Here is a 23,738-nt window from a genome sequence, read left to right as displayed (position 1 = left end):
TTGCTCCAGTAAGTCACTCTGTTTCAAAGTGGTGTTGCTCCAAGTAACAGAAATGGTACCTTGCACCCAACCTTTGCAAGAGTTTCCCGCCACTACTAGTGAAAGATGTGACATAGATGTTTATCACACTATACCCTTAAAGTGCTACTATTCCACTTTGACTCCTCTAGCTGCCTCCTGTTGCATTCTGGTATTGGCAGTTTTAAGGAGGGGTATTTAGAATTCTCAGGCAGAGAACTTCTCTGCCTGAGAATTTTAAATACCCCTCCTTAAAACTGTAAATCCCAGAATGCAACAGGAGGCAGCTAGAGGAGTCAAAGTGGAATAGTAGCACTTTAAGAGTATAGTGTGATAAACATCTAAGAGAATGAGCTTACACAGGCAGGTGAAGAGCGGGAGATACCACCACATGAAGTGAGGCTTTATGATGGTTTTAAGGGACCCTGAAAAGAAGTTTCATGCAACTCTCATCCCCACCATGGTCCTAAAGGCTGCTGGTTCCCCTCGTCTTTCTTGTGCACCATAGTTTAACTAAATCCCCCTTTCCCCCTCACTGTTCCCCTACAGCCCTTTTCACTGCCCTCTGGATCTTTCTACCACTCGGGGGGGGGGGTACCACCCAATTTGTAAATCACTACTATAAAGCCTCACTTCCCTACAAAGAACACACCTTTCAACAAGAGCAGATGACCCCACTTGGCTTTTTACTATAATGAATGAACACCTGTGTGCAATCACCTATTACCTATGGTAACCTCATGAATTTCATAGGGTTTTCTTAGGCAAGCAATACTCAGGGGTGGTTTTGCCAGTTCCCTACTCTGAAAAATAGAAATATATACTGCACTTGATATTCACTGGCAATCCCCCTCTAAGTAATAACCAGAGCTGACCCTGCTTAGCTTCTAAGATCTGACAGGATCTGAAGCTTTTAGGCCCGCTTTACTACAATTTATCTCAGCTCAAATTCCAAGCCTAATTCTCCACCACCTTTTTAGTTGCTGTGCTACCCCACACCACTAGGAAAATAACGCAGTATTATCTAAAGTGCAACAAAATTGTTGGGTCTCATGTCTAGTATTAGTACACACATTTCCAATCAGCACACACAAAATGTGCTATAGTTGTTTATAAACCTGGTGTGTTCAGAAAACCTATCAGTCTAATGGTCATTAAGACTTGCTTTTCTTGCTCTTTAAGATGTGCAGAAGAGGAATGGTGGATGTGTGGTTTTAGCAGCCTTATCGCTCCTAAAAATGATGCTACATTCCTGTTTGATCCGCAACAACTTTAGAACACAATTTTTTTTGGGGGGGGGGGTCTTTGCTTTCTTGTGTTTTTAGTGACTATTGAGAAAGGGGTTTACTGGAGACATTCACTGTTGGTTGCCAGACCTAAGAACCGTCTCTTCCACCATCATAAACTTGATGGTGACTAGATAGTCCCTAGTCCAGGCACTTCTTTCATTCCTTCTTCAAACAAGTTGGTCACATAATTTAGTTTTTATTTATCTTCTGTTGCTTTTACTAAACAGTTAATACAGTTTATTAATAATGGTGGAATACAGCTCTGTGCAAAGAGTGTGTATGCATGCATGTGTGTGTACAGTACCTGGAGTGAAAGCATAGATCTCAAGGTATCTTTTGACATTGATACAGCAAAGGGAAAAAAAAAGATATCTCCCTGTAAAGAACAAAAATCACTTTTAAATTGTAGCACCTCTTTCTTTCAACTGCTGCATCTCTATAAGGCTGTGGAATCATAGTATATTAACTGCAAATTCTCATCATGTTCAAGGTCATTTAAACACAAGTACATTAGATGTAGAGCAGCATTTCATTTTCCCCATTCACTAACAGCGAATGTTACTCCAGTAGCCTTTTAGACAGAGGGGAAAAGGTGTTTGAATACCACTAACCTATAGAGAATACAGAGAATGTGTAGTGGAACAATGGCCCGTTACAGACGGGCATGAAAGTACGCGCAGAGCGCGTACTAGGGTTAGAAAGGGGCGGTGCTTCTGCACCCCCCTAACCCTAGTGCGCGCTCTGCGCGCACAAAATGGCAGTGGCCATTCCGCACGGCCACTGCCATGAGGACGTCACGACCGCTGCCATGAGGATGCATAATGCGCCCTTTCCGCGGAGCAGGAAGGAGCTTCGTTTGGGAGCTCCTTCCTGGTTTGGTCCGCTGGGTGCAGACTTCACACGGCTGCGCCCAGTGGACCAAAGGAGAAAGGGGCCAAGCGGCCCCTTTCTCCTCCTCCTCGCCACCGCGGGGTGTCCTTGGGGCTTGAAGCCCCAGGGACACCCCTTTTCAGGCTGCGGGGAAGGGGCCTTTTGCCGCTTCCCCGCAGTCCGAAAAGTGGCGGATTGGGGCCTCAGCGGCTGCTGCTCTGAACACTAAGGCCCCGATACAGCGGGGAAAGGGGCGGGTACAGCCCGCCCCAAAGAGGTGGTCTGTAACCCGCCAATTTTAGATACTTTTGTTGATGTTGGTTAATAATCATATTTATTGTAAGAGTGTATTTTTTTTTAAGGTACCTGCTCTTTAATTTCAGAAACTGGGGGTAATATGCTACATGTCTGTCTCAAATCTCATATTCCCTTACTTCATTTGGAACTTGTTGTCGCAATTCTGTTAAGCTTGATTCATAGAATCATAGAGTTGGAAGAGACCACACGGGCCATCCAGTCCAAACCCCTGCCATGCAGGAAATCCAAATCAAAGCATCCCTGACAGATGGCCATCCAGCCTCTGTTTAAAGACCTCCAAGGAAGGAGACTCCACTAAACTCTGAGGGAGTGTGTTCCACTGTCAAACAGCCCTTACTGTCAGGATGTTCTTCCTAATGTTGAGGTGGAATCTCTTTTCCTGTAGTTTGCATCCATTGTTCCGGGTCCTGTTCTCTGGAGCAGCAGAAAACAAGCTTGCTCCCTCCTCAATATGACATCCCTTCAAATATTTAAACAGGGCTATCATATCACCTCTTAACCTTCTCTTCTCCAGGCTAAACATCCCCAGCTCCCTGAGTCGTTCCTAATAAGGCATGCTTTCCAGACCCTTCACCATTTTAGTCACCCTCCTTTGGACACGCTCCAGTTTCTTTACGTCCTTTTTAAATTGTGGTGCTCAGAACTGGACACAATATTCCAGGTGGGGCCTGACCAGAGCAGAATACAGTGGCACTATTACTTCTCTTGATCTAGACACTATACTTTTATTGATGCAGCTTAAAATTGCATTGGCTTTTTTAGCTGCCGCATCGCTCTGTTCACTCATGTTCAGCTTGTGGTCTACTTGGACTCCCAGATCCCTTTCACATGTAGTCTCATTCAGCCAAGTGTCCCCCATTCTATATCTGTGCATTTTATTTTTCTGGCCTAAGTGCAGTACCTTACATTTCTCCGTGTTGAATTTCATTTTGTTAGCTTTGGCCTAGCTTTCTAGTCTATTCATGTCATTTTGAATGTTGAAGCAATAAAATACTAAATAAAGTAAAGACTTTCAATAGTAAAAGCCACTAAATAATTTATTCTTTGCTCATAATGGGAGGTTTTTTTCCCCTAGGAACAGGAATTAAAAGGCATGGTGGGCGAGAGAACACACACAGTTCAGGTTGCCTGGCAGTATTTCTATATTAAGCTATTTTGTATTGGCCAGTAATACCATGCTTTAGATTAGAGCCATATAGAACAGATATAACCCTGTTAGATCAAGTAATCTTGTGTAGTAAATGTGTTACTTTATACGAAACTCACCCAAGTGTCCCATTCTTTATTACAAAATATCTCACTTTAGTGGGGGTTGGGGAGTTAAAAAGAAAGAAGTGTATTTCCACCCCCTTTCTTAAAAAAAAAAAGAAGCTCCCTGACAATGTTATAAGTTAATTCCAAGGAACCAGCCTAAAAGTAGATGGATCATAGCCTTAAACAGAAAAGCAGCAACGAGGAGCTAATACAGAATGGCTTTTTAAAAAATTATAGACCAAACAGTGACTATAAGGATCACATATAGGATGCATTAGATACAAACTGAAACATCGCAAATACAACACTAACTGAAGAGCACATCACACACCTTGTAAACTAGAAGAGTCTGCCTAATTAACTGCTGTCTTGCAAGTTACATTTATGAGTACAGTGGACCCTTGTTATACGCTGGGGTTTGGTTCCAAGATCCGTCATGTATAACAAAATCCGTGTATGCTCAAGTGCCATTAAATATAATGGCATAGCAAAATGGTGGCCCTTATAAAAAATGGAAAACCAAGGTTTGATATTTGAAATTTATACTTTTTAAAAAATATTTTCAAACTGTGGATGCTTGAATGTGTGTATAAAAAATCCATATATAAGAAGGGCCAACTGTACAAACATGAGCCCGAGTAAATAGTGACATTTTAAACTGTAATTCTAAAAATAATTGCCTGGGGGTAAGATTAACTGAACAAACTAGTGTCTGCTTTTCAATAGACATATATGAGTGTACATACAGGAGTGTACTGCAAAATGTACTACTATGATCTTTTTCATACTGTATACTGCAAAGATCCATACACTTAGTCAATCATATGAGAATTTAGCACCAAAGAGCACAAATTGATAACCCTTCCTTTCTTTCTTTCTAAAATGATCAGTGTTAGCACACCTTGGATGCCCTACGTTATTTTGGAATACAAATATTTTGTAACAATAGCAGCTACATAGTGGCCAACAGCATTTTCCTGGAAATGCCATGCTGTCCTTTGCAAAGCCAAATGAACCTCTATGAGTGATCACACAAGACCTGAGAACATGTGGAAAGGACCCATGTAATTTAATGGGTGTAAGTATTGCTTCTTCCCAACACCCTGCCAAGCGCATTTCCTCTTGAAGTTCAAAGACAAAGAGGCCTGTCAGCCTAAAGCAGTAAACCAATCTTCCTGCTAGCCTCCACTTTATTTCCCAACACTTCATCCTGTCCCAAACACCCTGGGGTTGTACTGATTTTATCACTGCTAGATTAAATCAATGCCACTACCACCAACCAAAAATATTCCTTTTGTAACTCTGACCATCAACCAGCTGGGAATCACATTGTTTCTGGGATTCCTGAAAAATCCACTCTACTGCCGCAAGACACAGTTTACGCCATAAATATGCCCACCTGAGCACTCCCACATTGGTCCAGTTTTGAATCAGGAAGAAACTTTTTCCAATTCAGAGTTGACTCTTCAGAACTGCAGTCAAGACAGAGTGCTGAGCCACATTCCACACATAGCCTTCCCCAGATTGGAGCATGGCCCCTGAAACTGGTAAAGTATTGCCCTGCCCTGTAAATTGCAGTCTGCTAAGACACTTATATCTTTGTTCATATATGTGTTTGTGAGAATGTTCTTGTATAAAAGTTGGTTTCCCTTTTATTGTACAAATAAAACTATATTTGGACCTTGCGTTCTGGAAGTTTGGAACAATTAAACATAGGCTTGTGTCTTGGCTGGAGTTTCCCTATTCCTCTTGCTGCTTCCTACTGAGCTAATTTAGGGGCAGTACAGACCACCCCTTTCAGCGTCCTGTAAGCGCTCATTTTTGGTCCGCAGCATTGTCGTAGCAACCAAACCATCCAGCAACACTGCGGACCAAAAAAGGGGCCACCTGCAGCCCTTACGACATCTCTTCCTTTGCATGACATGTGGGTGCTGCAACACATCATGCACACGCCTCCTGTGTGGACAGCACGGCGCTGTAATGGTACCGCCCACACGTAGTAGGGCTCGAGACTGTGCGGTTGGTGCACAGTCCCGAACCCTACTATCACCACCAGGACGTTGTGTCCTAGCGGTCTGTACCGGGCCTTAATTTCCCAACTGGATTCAATAAGTGGGTGTCCTCTCAGGACCCCCTGCAATTTGGGCAACAACTGTAAATGCATACCTAGTTTGAAATAAATCCTACCAAAATTAAAGGAAGTTACTTCTAAATGAACATGAATACCAATTTTGTTGTATTCAGCATCCTAATGAAAAGTCCAGAGACTGTTACTAGAATCACATGTCCACATTTCATGGAAGGCATTGATACTGCTATAAGACAACAAATTGGGAACAGTAAATGATTTTTTCATGGAAAACATCAGAAAGTTCTGGACATAAATTTAACTTACATGTTAATGTATATGCATGTCTTCTGGATTTTATGGGTTATCTATTCTGCATTCTCAAGATGTGGCAGGCTACAAATTAAAATGACTATTTCTTCTATTTGTGGGATTGTACAGTCAGCCCACATATCCACGGATTTTTTATCCACAGATTCAAGCTTCCATGGCTTGAAAATAATGGGAAAAAGTATACTTTCCAAATAGCAAACCTTGATTTTCTATTTTATATAATGGACACCATTTTGCTATGCTATTGTGTTCAATGGGACATGAGCATCCATGGATTTTGGTATCCACAGAGGATCCTTGAACCCAACCTCAGCGGATAACAAAGACCTACTGTATTCCAATATACAGTAGTAGTAAACTTAAAACCAACCCATATAACATCAATTGATTAATATTCCATGACTGGAGATCCCTTGAACATATTAAGTCACACATACACACTTTAGAAATGGAGATATTTTGTCTAGAACACTACAGCACACAGAACAGGCTTCCAGAACTTTTTAACAGTCACAATTACTTAATGATGGAGGGGAGTACACTATCTTTGGCATACTTCCATTTTTTTTGTATGACTGAGAATATGAAAATAATTATATATATTTTATATAAATTTTAACAGTTGTAAAATAGCTCTAATGCACTGAATCACTGTTTTACTCGTACATTTGTTCATTTTGTTACATTTTAGCAGCAGCTGAAGTTTTTTTGGTTTGGTTTGAACCACTACAGGTTCAGTAACTGGCTGAAAATACAACTGAGAAATACAGTATGCTGTACTGAGAACTTGCAGGGCAGGCCATAGTATGCTTTACGGCACAGAACGCTAATGAATCTAAAGGATTTTACCAACTGTAATTCCAAGGGAGTTGCATTATTCTGTGCCCATGTAATAAATTATAGACAGAAGTAACTTAGAATGAGAATCACAGCACATAAGAGTAATATGAGGAATTATAATGGAGATACCCCTTTAACTGAGCAGTTTGCTTAGGTTAACCATAATCTAGATTCATTAAAGGTTTTTGTTATTGAAGAGATTCACTTCCAGCAATACTGTTCTCCACAATATACTTCTTAAGGGGAAGCCTTTTGGATCTTTAAATTCCAAATGATCTCCCCAAGTTTGAATTACTCCTATTTAGGTTTGTCATGTTTTTTTGGTAGTTCTAGGTGTCTTGTTAGGAATATCTAAGAAAGACTTTTTAAAAGTTTTACTCATTTAGTAATTTGGCAAATGGAAATGTGGATTCATTAGTAAGAACTGTCTATCACTGACTGTTGTTCTCACCCGTTAATTAATTTTAATGAATTTCTTTACTATATGGTGCATATGAATGTGAAACCTTTGTTATGCTCCTTTTCACTGTGAGATTAATGTGGTGGATAAAAACAGCTTTGCATACAGTGCGCCCCTGCCATATACGGGCTTACCATACGTGGATGGCAAGTCCCCATAGAATGAATGGGGCGTGTGCCCGTGGCACATGGCCCATTCATAACGATGGGACTTGAGTTCCTGAGTTTTTTGCCTTACGCGGGGGCATCCGGAACAGATCCCCCCCATGTATGGCAAGGACAGACTGTATTATATACCTTATTGAAGTTGGTCAACATTTGTATATTCTCTATTTTTTTCACACATTAATAGAAGTCATATTAGAAATCAACACATTATAGTTGATTAACTTTTGCTAGGTAGGAGTTAAGATTGCTGCATCAATTATACATCTTGGAATAATACATCTTATTGAAATTATTATACATCTCAAGTTGATTGGAAAATGCATGTACAAATTGACTGAAGAAGATTCTGTGAAAATGACACTACGTTTTACAGAGTGGCAATATTTTTTTTTCTTATAAAGGTTGGACTCTTTATATCTTCAAGTTTAGGCATAACCTACATGGACTTTTTATAAATCTCAGGTTGTGAAAGCGCAATTAACCCATGTTGGCTAAATTTTTGTCTATCACCTATGGAAACGGCTGCATTGTCTGTGCGGCAGCTAAAAAGGCCAATGCAATTTTAGGCTGCATCAATAAAAGTATAGTGTCTAGAGGAAGAGAAGTAATACTGCCTCTCTATTGTGCTCTGGTCAGGCCCCACCTGGAATATTGTGTCCAGTTCTGGGCCCCACAATTCAAAAAGGACATTGAGAAACTGGAGTACAGTGGAACCTTATTATACGCGAGGGATCCGTTCCGGATCCCTCCGCATATAAAAAAATCCGCCTATGCTCGAGCCCCATTGTTTCCAATGGGGCTCGTGCGCGGCGGCGCGCGAGGCACAACGGGTGCGTGCGCCCATTCAATTGAATGGGACGCGCCGCCCTTTCCGCGCTGGCGGCTTTGAGCGCCTATGCTCAAAGCCGCCTATAAAAAGGCAGCGTATGAGGAGGCTCCACTGTATGTCCAAAGGAGGGTGACTAAAATGGTGAAGGGTCTGGAAACCATGTCCTATGAGGAATGACTTAAGGAGCTGGGGATGTTAAGCCTGAAGAAGAGAAGGTTAAGGTGATATGATAGCCCTGTTTAAATATTTTAAGGGATGTCATATTGAGAAGGGAGCAAGCTTGTTTTCTGCTGCTCCAGAGACTAGGACCCAGAAAAATGGATGCAAGCTCCAGGAAAAGGCGGAACTTCCTGACAGTAAGGGCTGTTCGACAGTGGAACACACTCCTTCGGAGTGTAGTGGAATCTCCTTCTTTGGAGGTCTTTAAGCAGAGACTGGATGGCCATCTGTTGGAGATGTTTTGATTGAGATTTCCTGCATGGCAGGGGGTTGGACTGGATGGCCCTTGTGGTCTCTTCCAACTCTACGATTCTACGATTCTATAAAGTTGTAATTTTTTTGCTCTTGTTAATAGATTCCATTAACAATCTTCAAGTATATTCTGTTCAAATTACAGTTGTCATATAATTTTAGTAATATATTAGCCATACTATTGTAATGATATGATATTTACTTTTCTAATTGTTAGCTTTAGATAATTAAGACAGTCAATTTTGGTAAGAGATCATTCTGCATTTTCATACTGTTAGCAAAATGCATTACACAAACCTTCAAAGCTCACAAGCTTCTTCACCAGGCATTTTGGAGGAGAAATGTCATGATGGAGGGTCACAAAGCAGATGTCAAAACTGATGGTGGTGGTGGGATATTTGATACAGATAAAGGACATGCGCCTTGTGGACCATAAGGGATTTAGGATAAAAAAGCAAAACAGTTTTGTAAAATATCAGTTGTTGTTGTTGTGTGCTTTCAAGTCATTTCCAGCATATGCCTTACCCAAGGTCACTCAGTGGGTTTCATGGCTGAGCAGGGGAATCGAATCCTGCTGCAAGAGTCACAGCCCAACACCCAAGACATTATGGCACAAAGGCTCCCAAGGTATTTATTGCTTCTTTTATAAGTTATATTTAATTACATTAGTTTACCCTGTATATCAGAAAAGTTTGAATAGGTTTATACTATAGTGGGCCCTCAGTACCCATGGGGGATCCATTCTGGATTCTCCCTGCAGATGCCAAAATCCATGGATGCTCAAGCCCCACTGACTTCAATAGTGGTGAGGCGAAGCAGCACACCACCATTGGGGACAATGGCACTTTGCCCCTCCTGGCCACCTGATGCCTACCTCACTGCTTCACCATGGTGGGTGGCAGGAGGCTACCTCCTCCTCCTTCACACTGCTGCCACCTTTTCCTTCTCTTGCTTTCTCCCTCCCTCCCTCCCTCCCTCCCTCCCTCCCTCCCTCCCTCCCTCTCTCCTCCTCCTCTACTGACACCCCCCTACAGGCCTGCCATATTTTAAGCCTGGTTTCACATTTGTCCCTTACCACCATACGACTTATCCAGGGGAAAGAGCAGCTGCTGCTCAAAGAGTCGGGCAAGGCGGGCAATGGCTGGGGAGGGAGGAAGAGAGAGAGAGAGAGAGAAGGGGAAAGGAGGGAGACGAAGGGAGTGACTATGCCACCAGTGCATACCCGCCTGCCCCAGCCCCGCCTTGCCTGGAGAGAAGGGGAAGAAGAAGCAAGTTGTGGAGGCTAGAAGAGCCTGGGAGCCAAAGTCCCATCACAGCACTCTTTGTTCTTTCTGTTGTTGTTGTTGGGTGCCTTCAAGTCCTTCTTGACTTACAAGAGCCCCAAAGCAGTGGACCCATTGTGGGTTTTCTTGGCAATGTTTGTTTAGAGGGGGGCTGCCATTGCCCTCCTCTGAGGCTGGGAGAGTGTGTTTTGCCCAACGCCTCACCTGCCTCTGTCCTCCTCCCCCTCCCCGCTTTGCTCCTTCCTCCGTCCCCTTCTTCCTCCTGCCTTCTCCTCCTCTTCCCTGCTGCCGCCACCTCTTCCTCCTTCTCCTCTGCCACCCCTCCCCCCATGGGTTTGCCGTTTGCAGATGCTGGAATCCACGGATGGCATGTCCACTGATACAGAGAGCCTACCGTATGTATAAACTTTTGCTATACTTCTTTATCACATCCCTGGAGAATTGTGACTATTTTAGAAACAGCTGAAAACCAAAATTTAATATCTTAGTGGTATGCTTTAGCATGTCATAACAAGGGGAGAATAATTACAACATTACTGTGATTTCAGTAATCTATTACATCTGTCAATTTTTGGAAAAGCCATGGAGCAAAGACATGCACTCATTCAAGAAAATATTATTTAAAACAATTGTTTCAGACAATACACAATATTGGGCCAATATGTTCTCCCCATTCCTTCAGAATGGCGGTGAAGTTAAAAATTATAAGCTTTTACAGTCGCCCCTTAGAACTCGTGGGGGATCTGTACCGCACCCTCCCTGCGAGTTCCAGATCTCGCACATATACAAGCCGCATAGGCTTGAATGGGGCGTGTGCATGCAAGGCACGTGCTGCAGATGCGTGCCCCATTAAGTTTAATGGCGGTCGCCCTTCTGCAAATTTTCAAGTCCATGGACTTAGAGGGGTGACTGTACTTCTACTGGCAGAATAATATCGTTATCAAAGCAGTAAATCTTGGTCAATCTTAATATATTAAGATTGTTAAAACATATTAGTGACAAATGGCTTGGGCCCAGGGTACTTGGAGGACCGCCTCTCTCCATACAATCCGCCCCGCACACTCAGATCTGCCGGGAAGCAATTGTTAAGGGTTCCAGAGGCTAGATATGTCACCACCACACAGAGGGCCTTTTCTACCTCGGCCCCCAAGCTCTGGAACTCGCTTCCCGGCGAGCTCCGCTCGGCCGCCTCGCTGGAACAATTTAAAAAGGGGTTAAAAACACACCTATTCCAGCAGGCATATCCCTGACCCCTGATGACCCCTGATGTACCCCCTTCTTCTTCTCCCTCTTAGCAGCATTGCTGAGCTAGCGTGAGATTGTTTACTGTATGACTTGTTATTATGATGTTTTTAATGGTTTTTATTGTTGATATGTGCTATGTTGTGAAACCGCCTTGATCCTTGGAAAATAAAATTTTATTATTATTATTATTATTATTATTATTATTATTATTATTATACTTGTTGTGTGGAGTGGATTGAGTACAGTCAGCTGAATAAAGTGGTAAGCTGTAGTCAAAAACAGAACTGAAATTGTCAAATATCCTCATTTCAGAGTATCTGATCTCACTACTCATTGTAGGTTATTCCAGTAACAATGAACTAGTGCTTATCAGGATGTCTGAAGCAACTCATGTCTGTATCTTCCTAAAGCCTCACTATCAGGAGCATTTTTAACAATATGGGAAAGACATTTATATAAAGGCTCTCAGAAATACCTATCCTGGTATCAGAAAACATTTTTCCACATTTAGGATTTCAAACTGCTTTTAAAATTAAGATTTTAAACTTGCATGACTGCATAAATGCTATAAATACAAAAGTATTCTACTTCCTTTATAATTCACATCTGGTACCACACCCCCTTTATGTTAAAATAAGCAGGTTTCCTTCCCTGCCGAGAAAAGCTACAAAGCCTCCTTTCCTGTCAGAAACAGAGCAAGCAAAGTAGTTACTCATATAAAATTACAAATCTGATTGGCAGTACAGAATTATGTGAACAAAAATAAATAGTATATTATGTTATATTTATAAATAAATGACATACATTATAAACACCTGTGAAACCAAGGTCAGGTCTTAATTAAAAACTATAGCCCAGAGTAGCAAATACTTTTCTCTTTCACTGTTTGAGATAACGTGTTTAAACCAGTGAGGAAAAAATTGTTATCTTTTGAGCTTTCTACTAAACAATAAAATTCTATGATAGTTATTTTCAGGAACATGAAAATAACAATTTTCAGTGACTATCTTATTAATTGAAATGTTGTGGTTTTTAAAATTTTCCACCAATTTTAAAGAAAAATGTACTTGAATGTGTACACTATGATGTACAGATAAGAAAAAGGACCAAATTTAATAAATCAAAGGCTAGAATGTAACGATTTTGTCTCTAATGACAGCCACCCTCTCTGGTTTTTTTGGGAGGAGGGGGGTAATAGGAAGGAGACTACTATATTTAACTTGTACGTTTTTACATTTTATTTTCTACTGTTTTTAACCTATTATTTTAATGAGATGATTTTAAATTGTGTTTTAAAATTTCATTGTTAGGTTCTAAATGGTCCTTTTAGTGAATCGCCTTGGATCCTACTACAGGGAAAATGTGGCATATAAATGAAACAAATAAAAATATACTATAGTAGAAGCCATAGAGTCCTTCGCCAAGCCAGGCAAACACATAACTGGACTTATTTGAAAAGTTATGTTGCCATAGAAGATAGTGGAAGACAGTGAGGCCTGCTTCATCAGTCTTCCTGGCCTAATGCAATAACGTCTCCTGGACTTTTAATAATGTGACTAAACAGGGAGAGTCATATGATAAACTGGCAACAATTCACCCTGTGTGCTCTATTTTTCTTAGAATTATAGAGCTGGAAGAGGCCACAAGGGCCATCCAGTCCAAACCCCTGCCATGCAGGAACACAGAATCAAAGTACCCCTTGACAGATGGTCATCCAGCCTCTGTTTTAAAACCTCCAAAGAGACTCCTCCAGAGTGTGTTCCATTGTCAAACAGTTCTTGCTCTCAGGAAGTTCTTCCTAGAGGTGGAACTTCTCTTTCTATAGTTTGAATCCATTGTTCTGTGTGCTATTCTCTGGAGCTGCAAAAAATAAACTTGCTTCATCTTCAGTATGACAGTCTTTCAAATATTTAAACAGGGCTATTACATTGCTTCTTAACCGTCTCATCTCCAGGCTAAACATATATAGGACCTGAACAGACAGGCCAAAGTAAAGCTGCTTCAGGTCACTTTGGAGGTATGCTGTTTAAATGACGCATGCATCCTAAGAGGCCAGAAGCTGTGCCAAAGCCATGTCCCAGTCTTAAGGAGTGGAGTGCAGCTTTGGTACAGCTTCTGGCCTCTTAAGATGCATGTGTAATTTAAATAGCATACCTCCAAAGTGACCCAAAGCAGCTTTATTTTGACCTGTCTGTTCGGGCCCATAGCTACCTAAGTCTCTCCTCAAAGGGCATTTGAAAGGAAGCAGGCATCTTTAATTATTGAGGGGGAGAGGTTGACCAGTTTTTCATTTACATTTGCAAAATACAGGTTATTTTCCAAACAACAATTTTTATATATAAAATAGCACTTGACTGACATGGCTGTTTTGTCTCACTTGTTTCACAACCACGTGCTTAATGTTTATACAAAACCTCAAAGCCACCAGTCATCATTTCATCTGGATCGTGCCCTTTATTCATTAGTACATGCCAACTGGGTTAGATTCCAAGTACAGTATACCATTTGAAAAACAACCATCGCTGAGGAATGTCAACAAGAAACTTGCAAAGCCGATGGAAGACCAGGTTTTCCAAATATAATCTGAAATACTGTTGTCAGTGCTGTCAAAAATGGTCAAGTTTCATCCTGTTCAAACAACACACACACACACACACACACACACGGCTGGTGTCTACAGTTAAATAAGGTGAAGGAAGTTTTAGGAGTTTAATAGCTGAGAGCATGTAATTATCATTTTTATTTAAACCACATTCTCACATCCCAGACCATTTGCTTTGAACTTCAGAAAACATTTTTGATTAAAGCCAGGTGTGCAAGGAACAAAATATATTAATGTTTCCCTACAGCCTCCTCTGTCAACATACTTCATTCTCAAGACATCAACATTCCTTAGGTTACATTTCTGCCTCTTTTCAAAGGGAGCCCATTCAACAGAAGCAAGCTACTACATCAGTTTAGAAAAATCCCTTTTAACAAAAAGAAGCCAATAAGGAAACTACCTACTCTTCAAATAATTAGACACTACTTTTTCTGTACAGGCATATTTCACTTAACAAACCCATTGACAAAGAAGCTCCTTTTTACAAAGTCTTTATATGTCCACATGTTGTAGACCCATCTTTTCCTCTAGTTCCTGTGTAGCTGCAGATTTTTGTTTTATTTTTTGAAGCATCAGCATTAGACAGATGGTTAAAAAGGGCTTGAGAAGCACAAGATTTTTGGGCAGATTGCACCAGGGACTCTGCCACAAACAGTGCAAGAAAGCTTGAGCTGTTCTACACTAGCTAACCCTACTGTGGCTGTGTAGCCTGTGTAAATAGCAACTGCTTCCAGAATTCCTGACTGAGCTGTACAACAGTGGAACACACTCCCCCTGAATGTGGCAGAATCTCCTTCTTTAGAGGTTTTTAAACAGAGAATGAATGGCCATCTGTTGGGGGTGCTCTGACTCTGTATTCCTGCATGGCAAGGGGGTGGACTTGATGTCCCTTGAGGTCTCTTCCAACTCTATGATTCTATGAATAGCAGTGTACACAGCTAATAAGATGTCTCACCAAGAACATCCAGCATTTTAAAAAAAGCAGAGATGTGTAAGTTTGGCAATCAAAATGGAAATCATAAGAAAAATGGAGGCTAGTAAAAGAACAAAGTAATCCCTGGAGGCTCCCTGAAGGCTGAAAGGATTTTAGAAGATTCCATAGATTTTCTCTACTGTGCATTACTTGACCTAGCTGTTTCATTTCATATTAACATATTTGTTAGTTTTGAATGAAACATTCAGTGAAGCATGTTAACTGCTCTTCTTTTTTGTGGTGTAGGAACCTATCCTAATTCTCTCCATGTTATTTCTGCCTCTGGACCAAAGTTTCAGCTGAAGTAATGTGCAGGAACACATCTACTAACTGAGGTATACCTCAAATTGAGTCTCACTTCCTGACTGAATGCTAATAGAGCAATCATATGCAATGGGGAATGGGCATATCATTTGCAGTTATACTGTCTCTTGCCCTGCTCTCTGTAACTTATGAAAATTGTCCCTGTCCTTTTCCCAACCTCTTTTATTTTTGTACCATAGACAGAAAGCAAGCCAGTGGAAAGTTGTTCTTTAATCTCTGTATAACACCTAAAATATTAGTATAAATATATGCTTCAAATTCTTAAATTCTTTTAATGCTCATTAATTTTAAAAACCTGACTCAATAAGCAGTCAAACCATGGTTTGGAAAGGTTGTTCCCATCCTATCAAGAAAGTGGCATAACCTGTTTGCAGAAAAAAAGCAGAAAAACTATAAAATTCCAACCTGTAGTTGTACCATAAAATTTAGTTAAAAAGGGAGTCATACTACCAGCACTTTAAGGCTTTAGATGCCTAACATGACTGTATGAATTAGTGGTCTAGTCCATGTCTGTGGACTTTTTGATAAGATAATACTGATCTGAGCTTGGGTCTTTATAACACGCTCACTGAACTAATGAACATAGCAACATATATCTTTCACATATATGATCCTAAACATACTTAAATATATTTTAACATCCTTTCAGATAGATCAATCTTCCAGTCACACAAATGTTATTACAAGCTATTCATACACCACCTAACGTCTATGTACCCAATTACTCCAACATTACATATAAAGGTTTGGCATTTCAAGGAAATCATATTGGCCTGCTAAAGCTGTGATTTTTGCAAGCCAACAGTTTTAAATTCTCTATGCTCAGCACATTTTTATCTAACACTTCCTGAATGGCTACTTCCAACAACTCCCATGTGCTCAAGCCTGGAAACATCTATGATCTGTGCATCACTTCTTGACTGAACACTAACAGAGCAATCATATGCATGTCTGTTAAGAATTAAGTCTATAAGGATTACTTCCAGTCAGTAAACGACAGCCTCACACTATCCACAAAAATATTCAGCAACTATTTAATGCCAGTCACTACTTCTATCCATCTATTTGCTACTAATAGTTAGCTTATTTACTACTAGTTTTTACTACTAATAGTTAGCTATTAAATTATTGCTGCATGAGGGATTACTACCTACCATTGAAAAGACAGACCTTGATGCAGTATGAAAACTGAGCGAAAAGAAAAGGAATAGGACAGTACAGTTGGCCCTACATTTTCGCGGAGGTCCATTCCAGACCCTCCTCCCACATGAAAACGGAGACTTGCCTATATTCAAGTCCCATAGGCTTGAATGGGGTGCATGCCTGTGAGTGCATGTGGGGCATGCGCCACAGAGGCACAGCCCATTAAAAATAAGGGAGGTTGCCTCTCTGTGAATATTCAAGAGACAGTAATGGACCTTAAGAAAGGAGGGCTGACTATAATAGAAAACCAAATAAGGCAAGTCAATTTAAGAAGGACTTTGGTGAATAGGAGTAGGAAGCACTTTCAAGTTGACAATTAGAAAACAATGTTCTAAGCAGTCACTAATCACAGAAGCATCACACAATTAAGGTTCTGTGGCACCTTTAACACTAATATATTTAATATTATGGCTAAATCTTAGAAGATGCCACAAGAAGTTTTGTTACTTGCATAAATAAACATACCTTTCACTTTGAAAGAAAAGAAGACAGAGTAATAGGGGCTGAGCTTTAGAAAGAAAGAAGCTAGAACATGAGTGTCTGTATTACATGGTATTGTTGTTGTTAACTGCCCTCAAATATGTGTATTACATACAAGAACCTAAATAAAAGTAGAGGAAAGTCAAACAGAGATGTTATGAACTACCTAGAGAGGGAAATCATCAAGGAGAGGAGGAGGAGACCAGACAAGCAGAAGAAACTACAGGAAAGGTTTTAAAATCAGCAAAAAGAACAGGCTACCCTCTGGAGATACTACAAAGTAGTGGGGCGGACTTTCTTTGGTGGGGGCCATATCCCTTTATATTAATCTGAAATTAGTTTGAGGTCTGTGGGTGTTCAACACCCTGTTGTGAAGCAATGACTTGGAAAGAAGCACACACATACATTGAGGTACTGCAAGCCATTCAGAGGCTGCAACTCTTAAGATACAAGAAAGATGACAGTATAGACAATGGTATTAGAGAAGCTGGGAGTTGTGGAGAAAGAGAGGGGGTATTCTCATTCTTATATTCCCTTTGAAATATTTATGGAATATTGGGAAAGAGAAGAACATGGGGAATTGAATAAAGGATGGGAAAGAAGGCACAGCAAGTAGATTTTGAAATTCATTTTAGAGCAATGCCTTTATTAGAACAAATAAAATACCATAAAAAGCTGTGCAAATTTTGAGTTTTCCAGAACTCCACAGAAGGCAAGCTCTTAAACTAAACTGGGATGGGAGAGGAAGAGCTGGATGATACTGAAGACATTTCATTCACAGTCTTAAAATGCAATGAAGGAGGAAGCAACAGATATGCAAATTAGGCTCTCCTAGGTGTTCTGCTCATTTCAGATTGTATCTGTGGATGTCTTTAGATTGTACCTGGCTGATATAAGGACACAGGCAACAGCTGGTTCTCTAATTTGTTTTAAGATATAAAATCCAGCTGCTACCTGGAACTGTCTCCAGGCTGTGGTTACTCCTTTTTTATTTATTAGCTAACCCATTCACCAAATTACAGTTCTATTCACTAAATGGCAATCTGCCCTCACCATCAATACGATTTGCACAACAGCAAATAGCTACTCTGTGTGACAAAACAGAAATCCAATAAACAGTGAACCCAGGTTAGGAAAATCACAAAGGCTCCCCCTAGTAGGTAGGAAACAAAGAAACTAGACAGTTTTGATATTAACAAATCTATAAATTTTCAAATGCTGTATTTGGCTTAAAAAGTGAATATAAGCAAAACAGGGTGGTAGTTGTTGTTGTGTGCCTTCAAGTCATTTCTAACTTATGGTGACCCTAAGGCAAACCTATCAGAGGATTTTCTGGGGCTGAGAGTATGTGTCTTGCCCAAGGTCACCCAGTGGATTTCATTGGCCTAGCCAGGAAACAGGCTGAGTCTCCCTTCTGAAATGCTTGGGACCAGAAGAGTTTTGGATTTTTGAATATTTCCTTTTACATCTTGGAGGTGGGAGTCTGGTCAACATAAAATTCATTTATGTTTTGTATACACATTATAAACATAACCTGAAGGAAATTTTATACATATTATTTTTACTAAATGTGTGCATTGAACAAAATGTGTGTGCATTGAAACATAAGAAAACAAAGATGTTATCTCAGCCATCTATGAAATAAATTTTGGAGTATTTTGGAGGCTGGAATTCTGGGAAAGGGAGATTCAACTGTAGTGGTGGGTTGTCATGTCAAGAAGACACTTGCAGGTTACAAGCTGAATGGCTGTGAGGAAAGATTCTGGTGTAATTTGTGTAATTTTATACGTAATACTTTTAAATAATTTTCTGCATGAAACAAAGTTTGTGTACATTGAACTATCAGAAAGCAAAGCCGTCACTATCTCAGCTGTCATGTGGACAATTTTGGATTTTGGAATATTTTGGAATTCTAGATAAGGGAGATTCAACCTGTATTGTAACCCAACAACATATTTAGGTTTGTGTCCAGTTTTATGATACAACGATGTAGAGGATCTTGCTGTGATTCAGTGGAAAACTGAAAAAACAATACCACTCTCACTTTGGGAACCAAGACAAAATTGTATCCAAATGGATCCTGTAGATGTAGATACTATTTAATGGTTAAATATAGAAGTCTACTGATTCATAACAAACAAACAAAGCTAAGCTAACATATTTCTAAAAGTCTTACAAGCCCCTTTATTGTTATATATATTTTTTTCTGTGTCTACTTAAGTCCAAAACACACTGCAGAAATAATCCAGTTTGAGACTGTGTTAACTGCAGTTGTAGGGAATTTTGGGAACTGATCCTTACTGTGGCACCAGAGCTCTCTGACAGAGAAGGTTAAATGTGTCACAAAACTACAGTTCCCAGGATTCCCTAGCATTGAGCCAGGGTAGTTAAAGCGGTCTCAAACTGGATTATTTCTGCAGTGTGTTTTGGACCTTAGTAAACTGGCTACTTTCCTGTAGCAAAAAACAAGATGAGGGCTGGAGGGAGGCCTTTTTTTTTCTGTTCTGGCCCCCCCAGCACCTCCAATCAGCTTCTCACACTAAGAATTTCAAAAGTGAGGAGCTGCCAGTACTATCTGCCTGATAACAACAAACTCTAGGAAGACTAAGAGTGCACATGAAACTATAGCTAGAATTAATATTTTTTATTTTAGTCATACCCTCCCTTTCAGCATATTAAAGTATCTAAATAAAACAAGGATTTTAAATTTTTAGCTGTTGTCTTAGTCTACTATGTAAACTACCTTGAAAACTTTTTGTACACCAGTTTTTTTGTATATTGGTTTTGAAAACCCTTGGATAAAATATTCTAAAACAATAATAAACCTCACCCACCCATTTCTCAGAAAGGTAGGTTTGCCTGACATAACACCAAGCATCAAAAATGTATTCAAAGTACAATAGGTAGTTAGGGATGATACCCAACCCTTCTCCCTGGCTCCAAGATCAGTAGAAGAACTGGATAGGAACCACTTGTCTCCTAATGCTAAAATCCTGGTAATGTAATGTGTACAAAAGTCCCTCAAGTGCAGCTGTATTTTTGTTGTCCAGTGGTCAACATCTTCTATCAACACTGCCACAGTGCAATAAAAAACCCAGGTCTTGAGGAGGTGCTGAACACTGAAGTTCCCATGAGCCAAGTGCCAGGGGAGTGTTACATTATTATGTAGGATTGTAGTACTCCTATATAGCATCAAATGTTTTGATCTGATGACCAGCACTGCCTTTTTGGATGCTACACACACACACACACACACACACACACAGAGCAAGAGCACAAAGCAGTTATATAGGTAAATAGAGCAGAATACACTGATCTTTCCACTAACATTCCAAATAAATAACTTTCCAAATAAACTGTCCAATAACATTTCTGAGCTTGACATTTTTTGAATTTTCACAAGGCAGACCATCAAAAATCCACCAAACCCCCACATGGTTCATTTCAGAGCTAGTACATTCAGCAGCCTGAAATGAAGAGCTATGTGATAGTCAGTAAAATGTTAAAAATCCAGCACTATATCATTAGTAGAATAGGACATCTTTCCTAATGACAACCCTTGTTGGTTGGACTCTGATGTTATTAAATGTTCAAGAATCTTTTCAGTACTTTAAAAAACCAGGGAACTGCATCCAAATAAATGGCTATATTTACATTCTATGAAGATGTGCATGGGAAGTATCAGAACAACTATGAGTAGTACAACTGCTAGTTTCACATTCATGATTCAGAAACTTTCTTTCAAAGATCTTCAGCATGACCATAATTCCATGAATGGCAGACTGGCAAGAGAAAAACTGCTCATCCTGAATAATAACACTTTACTATTTCCGTGACCACACCCACAATGACTTTCTTGTTTTGATTACAAAGCAGAACGTTAATTTACTAGGTCTTCCTTTCAATCACTGTAACAGAGGAGCCTCTGTAGCACGATCATTATATTAATTTGTTGCATGGGGAAATCATCAGAGAAATTATTGACTCCTGCAAGCATGCTGTCATGTCTGCATCCTTCCCTTATGGACCTTGGAACATTATGTGCATTTGCGTGGTCTGTTTTGGATGGTTTAAACTGCTACAAAGCCTGCTGACTAGGAAGAAAGTTTCCTAGATCGAAGCTTCTTTTAAGATACTTGTGTGTGTGTGCATGTGCCTTCAAGTTGCCTGTTGACTTATGCCAACCCCATGTATTTCATAAGAGTTTTCTTAGGGAAGGAATACTCAGTGGTAGTCTGGCCAGTTCCTTCCTCTGCAATATAGCATATAGCACCTGGTATTCCTTCAGGGTCTCCCATTCAAGTACTAACCAGGGCCAAGCAGCTTAGCTTCCAAGATCCAATAGGATTTGGTGCCTTCAGAGTATTTAGGCTGCTATAAATTAAGATAGCCAAAAATAATACGTGAATCTTTGATAGGCTCTCTCCCAGTAGCTCTTTCTCCATTTGCCATTCATCCACATCTAGTGAACTGTGATTTTTAAAGTGCCCTGAAAAATAATCCTTGATAAGAAATGAGTTCCTGTGATGATGGGGAAAGGAAGAGTGATCCCACCAAAGCTCAGTGAAACCCCTGAATATCCCTGCGGTTGCAGGGTCACCAACTGCCCTAACTGCAAAGGAGGACAAGAGAATCTCTATGCCCTCCAGCGCAACTCTGCCAGAGGCTGACCATAGAGTTGTGCTGGAGAACCTGGAAGTTCCAAGGGAATACACTTCCCTAGCCATTTGGAAGTCCTCCAGCACCAGGTTCTGCAATCAACTTCTGGCAGACGTCGACGACCATAGAGTTGCACTGGAGGACCTGGAGATCCCTAGAACTGGTAAAAAGAGTAGTGTTTTGATTTGCTGTTTTTCCACATACATGGGGCCCTTCACCCCTGACCCCAGTGAATATGGAGGGGCCACTGCATTTTGTTAGAGCCTACATTCTACTTGAATGTCCTACATTTAACAGTGTCTTGTCCTCCTTTGCAGTTAGGTTGGAAACGATGTGGGGCGTGTCCTGGAAAAGGAGGACGTGTCTGCTCACCCTGCGCTCTACTTAGAGGTGCCCTTAGGGGACTGTGAAAGGGGAGGGGAGGAGAATGGCACTATTACTTCTCTTGATCTAGACCCTAAAGTTCTATTGATGCAGCCTAGAATCGCATTGGCCTTGTTAGCTGCCGCATCGCACTGTTGACTCGTGTTCAACTTATGGTCTACTTGGACTCCTAGATCCCCTTCACATGCAGTCTCCCTAAGCCAGGAGTCCTCCATCCTATATCTGTGCATTTCATTCCCCTCTCCCCCCCCCCCAAGTGCAGTAGACGCACTATAATAACTCTGTTGATGCAGCCTAAAAATTGCCTTGGCCTTTTTAGCTGCCGCATCCAAGAGTGCTGTGGGAGGCGTCCTGGAAGAGGAGGAAGGAGGGTGCCACTCACTTTCGTCCTGCCGTTGATCTTGTAGTCGCCCAGCTTGCCGTTGCAGTGGCGGATGAGGTCGTCCATGCTGTTCATGAGCCGCCCCACGGCCTTGCAGCCGGGCTCCTTGCCCTCCACCCAGGTGATCTTGTCTCCGCGGATGTCCCGCGAGGAGTCGCTCTTCTGGCTGACCAGCTGCCCGTCGGTGAAGCGGCCCGTGAGGTGCAGGGCGCGGACCTCGCGCTCCACCCGCCCGCCCAGCTCCTGGCCCAGGAACTCGTCCACCACGCAGATGCCGTGCTTGTTCATGCAGGGCACGATGTACTCCAGCGCCAGCCGCTGCGGCACCAGCGACTTCATCTGCCCGTTGGGGCGCAGCGAGGACGCGTCCCCGCCGCCGCCGCCGCCGCCCGTCAGGTTGGACTTGTCCCGGTAGAGCAGGCCCGCCTCCCGAGAGGGGGCTGGGGCTGGGGCTGGAACCGTCACCGCCGCCGCCGCCTCCTTCTCCTCCTCCCCTTCCTGCTCCTGGGCCTCTTTGGCAACGTGGTTGTTCGTGGTCCCCTCCGAGGTGGCGGTGCCCGCCTTGGCCGCCCCTTTCTTGGCCGCCGCTCCTTCCCCTCCCGCTCCTCCCACAGCGGCAGCGTTGGCAGCTCGGCTATTCCCTTGGTGGTGGGAGTCCCCCCCGCCGCCTCCTCCAGCGCCACCGCCCCGGCAAGTCAGCTTGTGCTTCTTCCAGTCCTGGCGCTGGTGCTCTTTGCTGCAGTAGAAGGAGCTGCGGCACCGCCCGCAGCGCAGCAGGTTCTCCATCTTCCCGCAGAGCTCGCAGTACTGGCGGTCGCTCAGGGCCCCGCTGCAGCCGCCGCCGCCGCCGCAACAACCCTCGCCATTGCTGAGGCCGCCGCCGCCGCCGCCAGCCCCGCCGCTGTCATTGGCCATGCTGCCTCCCTTCCCGCAGGCTCACTTCTTCTTCTTCATCATCATCATCATCATGGCCGTCGCCCCGCTCCTAGACGCTGCGCCGCGGCCTCCCCTCGGAGGGCGACACACACACGCCTCCCGCAGAGGCTCACTCCTCCCGCCGCCGCCGCCGCATGGCAGCCTCTGAGGGAGAGAAGGGAGGAGCGCCTGCCTCGCTTTCTCTCTCGCTCCCAATCGCTCTCCCTTCTCTCCCTCTCCTTCTCCCCTTCCTCTCAGCTTGAAGGGAGCGGAGAGAATGACGGACGCCAACCGCCGTCGTCGTCGTGCTTTTCCGCCGGCGCGAGCCCAGGCCCCGCCCCTCGGGACGAAAGGGGCGGAGCTTGCGCCGC

The 23,738-nt window shown here is 42.2% G+C and overlaps 1 protein-coding gene across 2 annotated transcripts in view; it reads right to left on the bottom strand.

Annotated features, from left to right (window-relative positions):
- EGLN1 (egl-9 family hypoxia inducible factor 1) overlaps positions 1 to 23,738 on the bottom strand; it is a 44,353-nt gene extending 20,615 nt beyond the window's left edge. The window contains exon 1 of one of the 2 annotated variants that reach the window (XM_089529931.1): positions 22,453 to 23,738. In XM_089529931.1, coding sequence (XP_089386057.1) covers positions 22,453 to 23,367 — 915 coding nt within the window. In that variant the 5' untranslated portion in view covers positions 23,368 to 23,738. The remainder of the gene's footprint in view (positions 1 to 22,452) is intronic. The other variant, XM_089529930.1, reaches the window with a different exon arrangement.

This window comes from Sceloporus occidentalis, unplaced genomic scaffold, assembly GCF_023333645.1.
Source record: "Sceloporus occidentalis isolate IW3139 unplaced genomic scaffold, rSceOcc1.0.p SCAF_6, whole genome shotgun sequence".
NCBI classification, from domain to species: domain Eukaryota; kingdom Metazoa; phylum Chordata; class Lepidosauria; order Squamata; family Phrynosomatidae; genus Sceloporus; species Sceloporus occidentalis.
The sequence above is the reverse complement of the archived record's forward strand: the minus strand, read 5'-3'. Positions and strand labels throughout refer to the sequence as shown.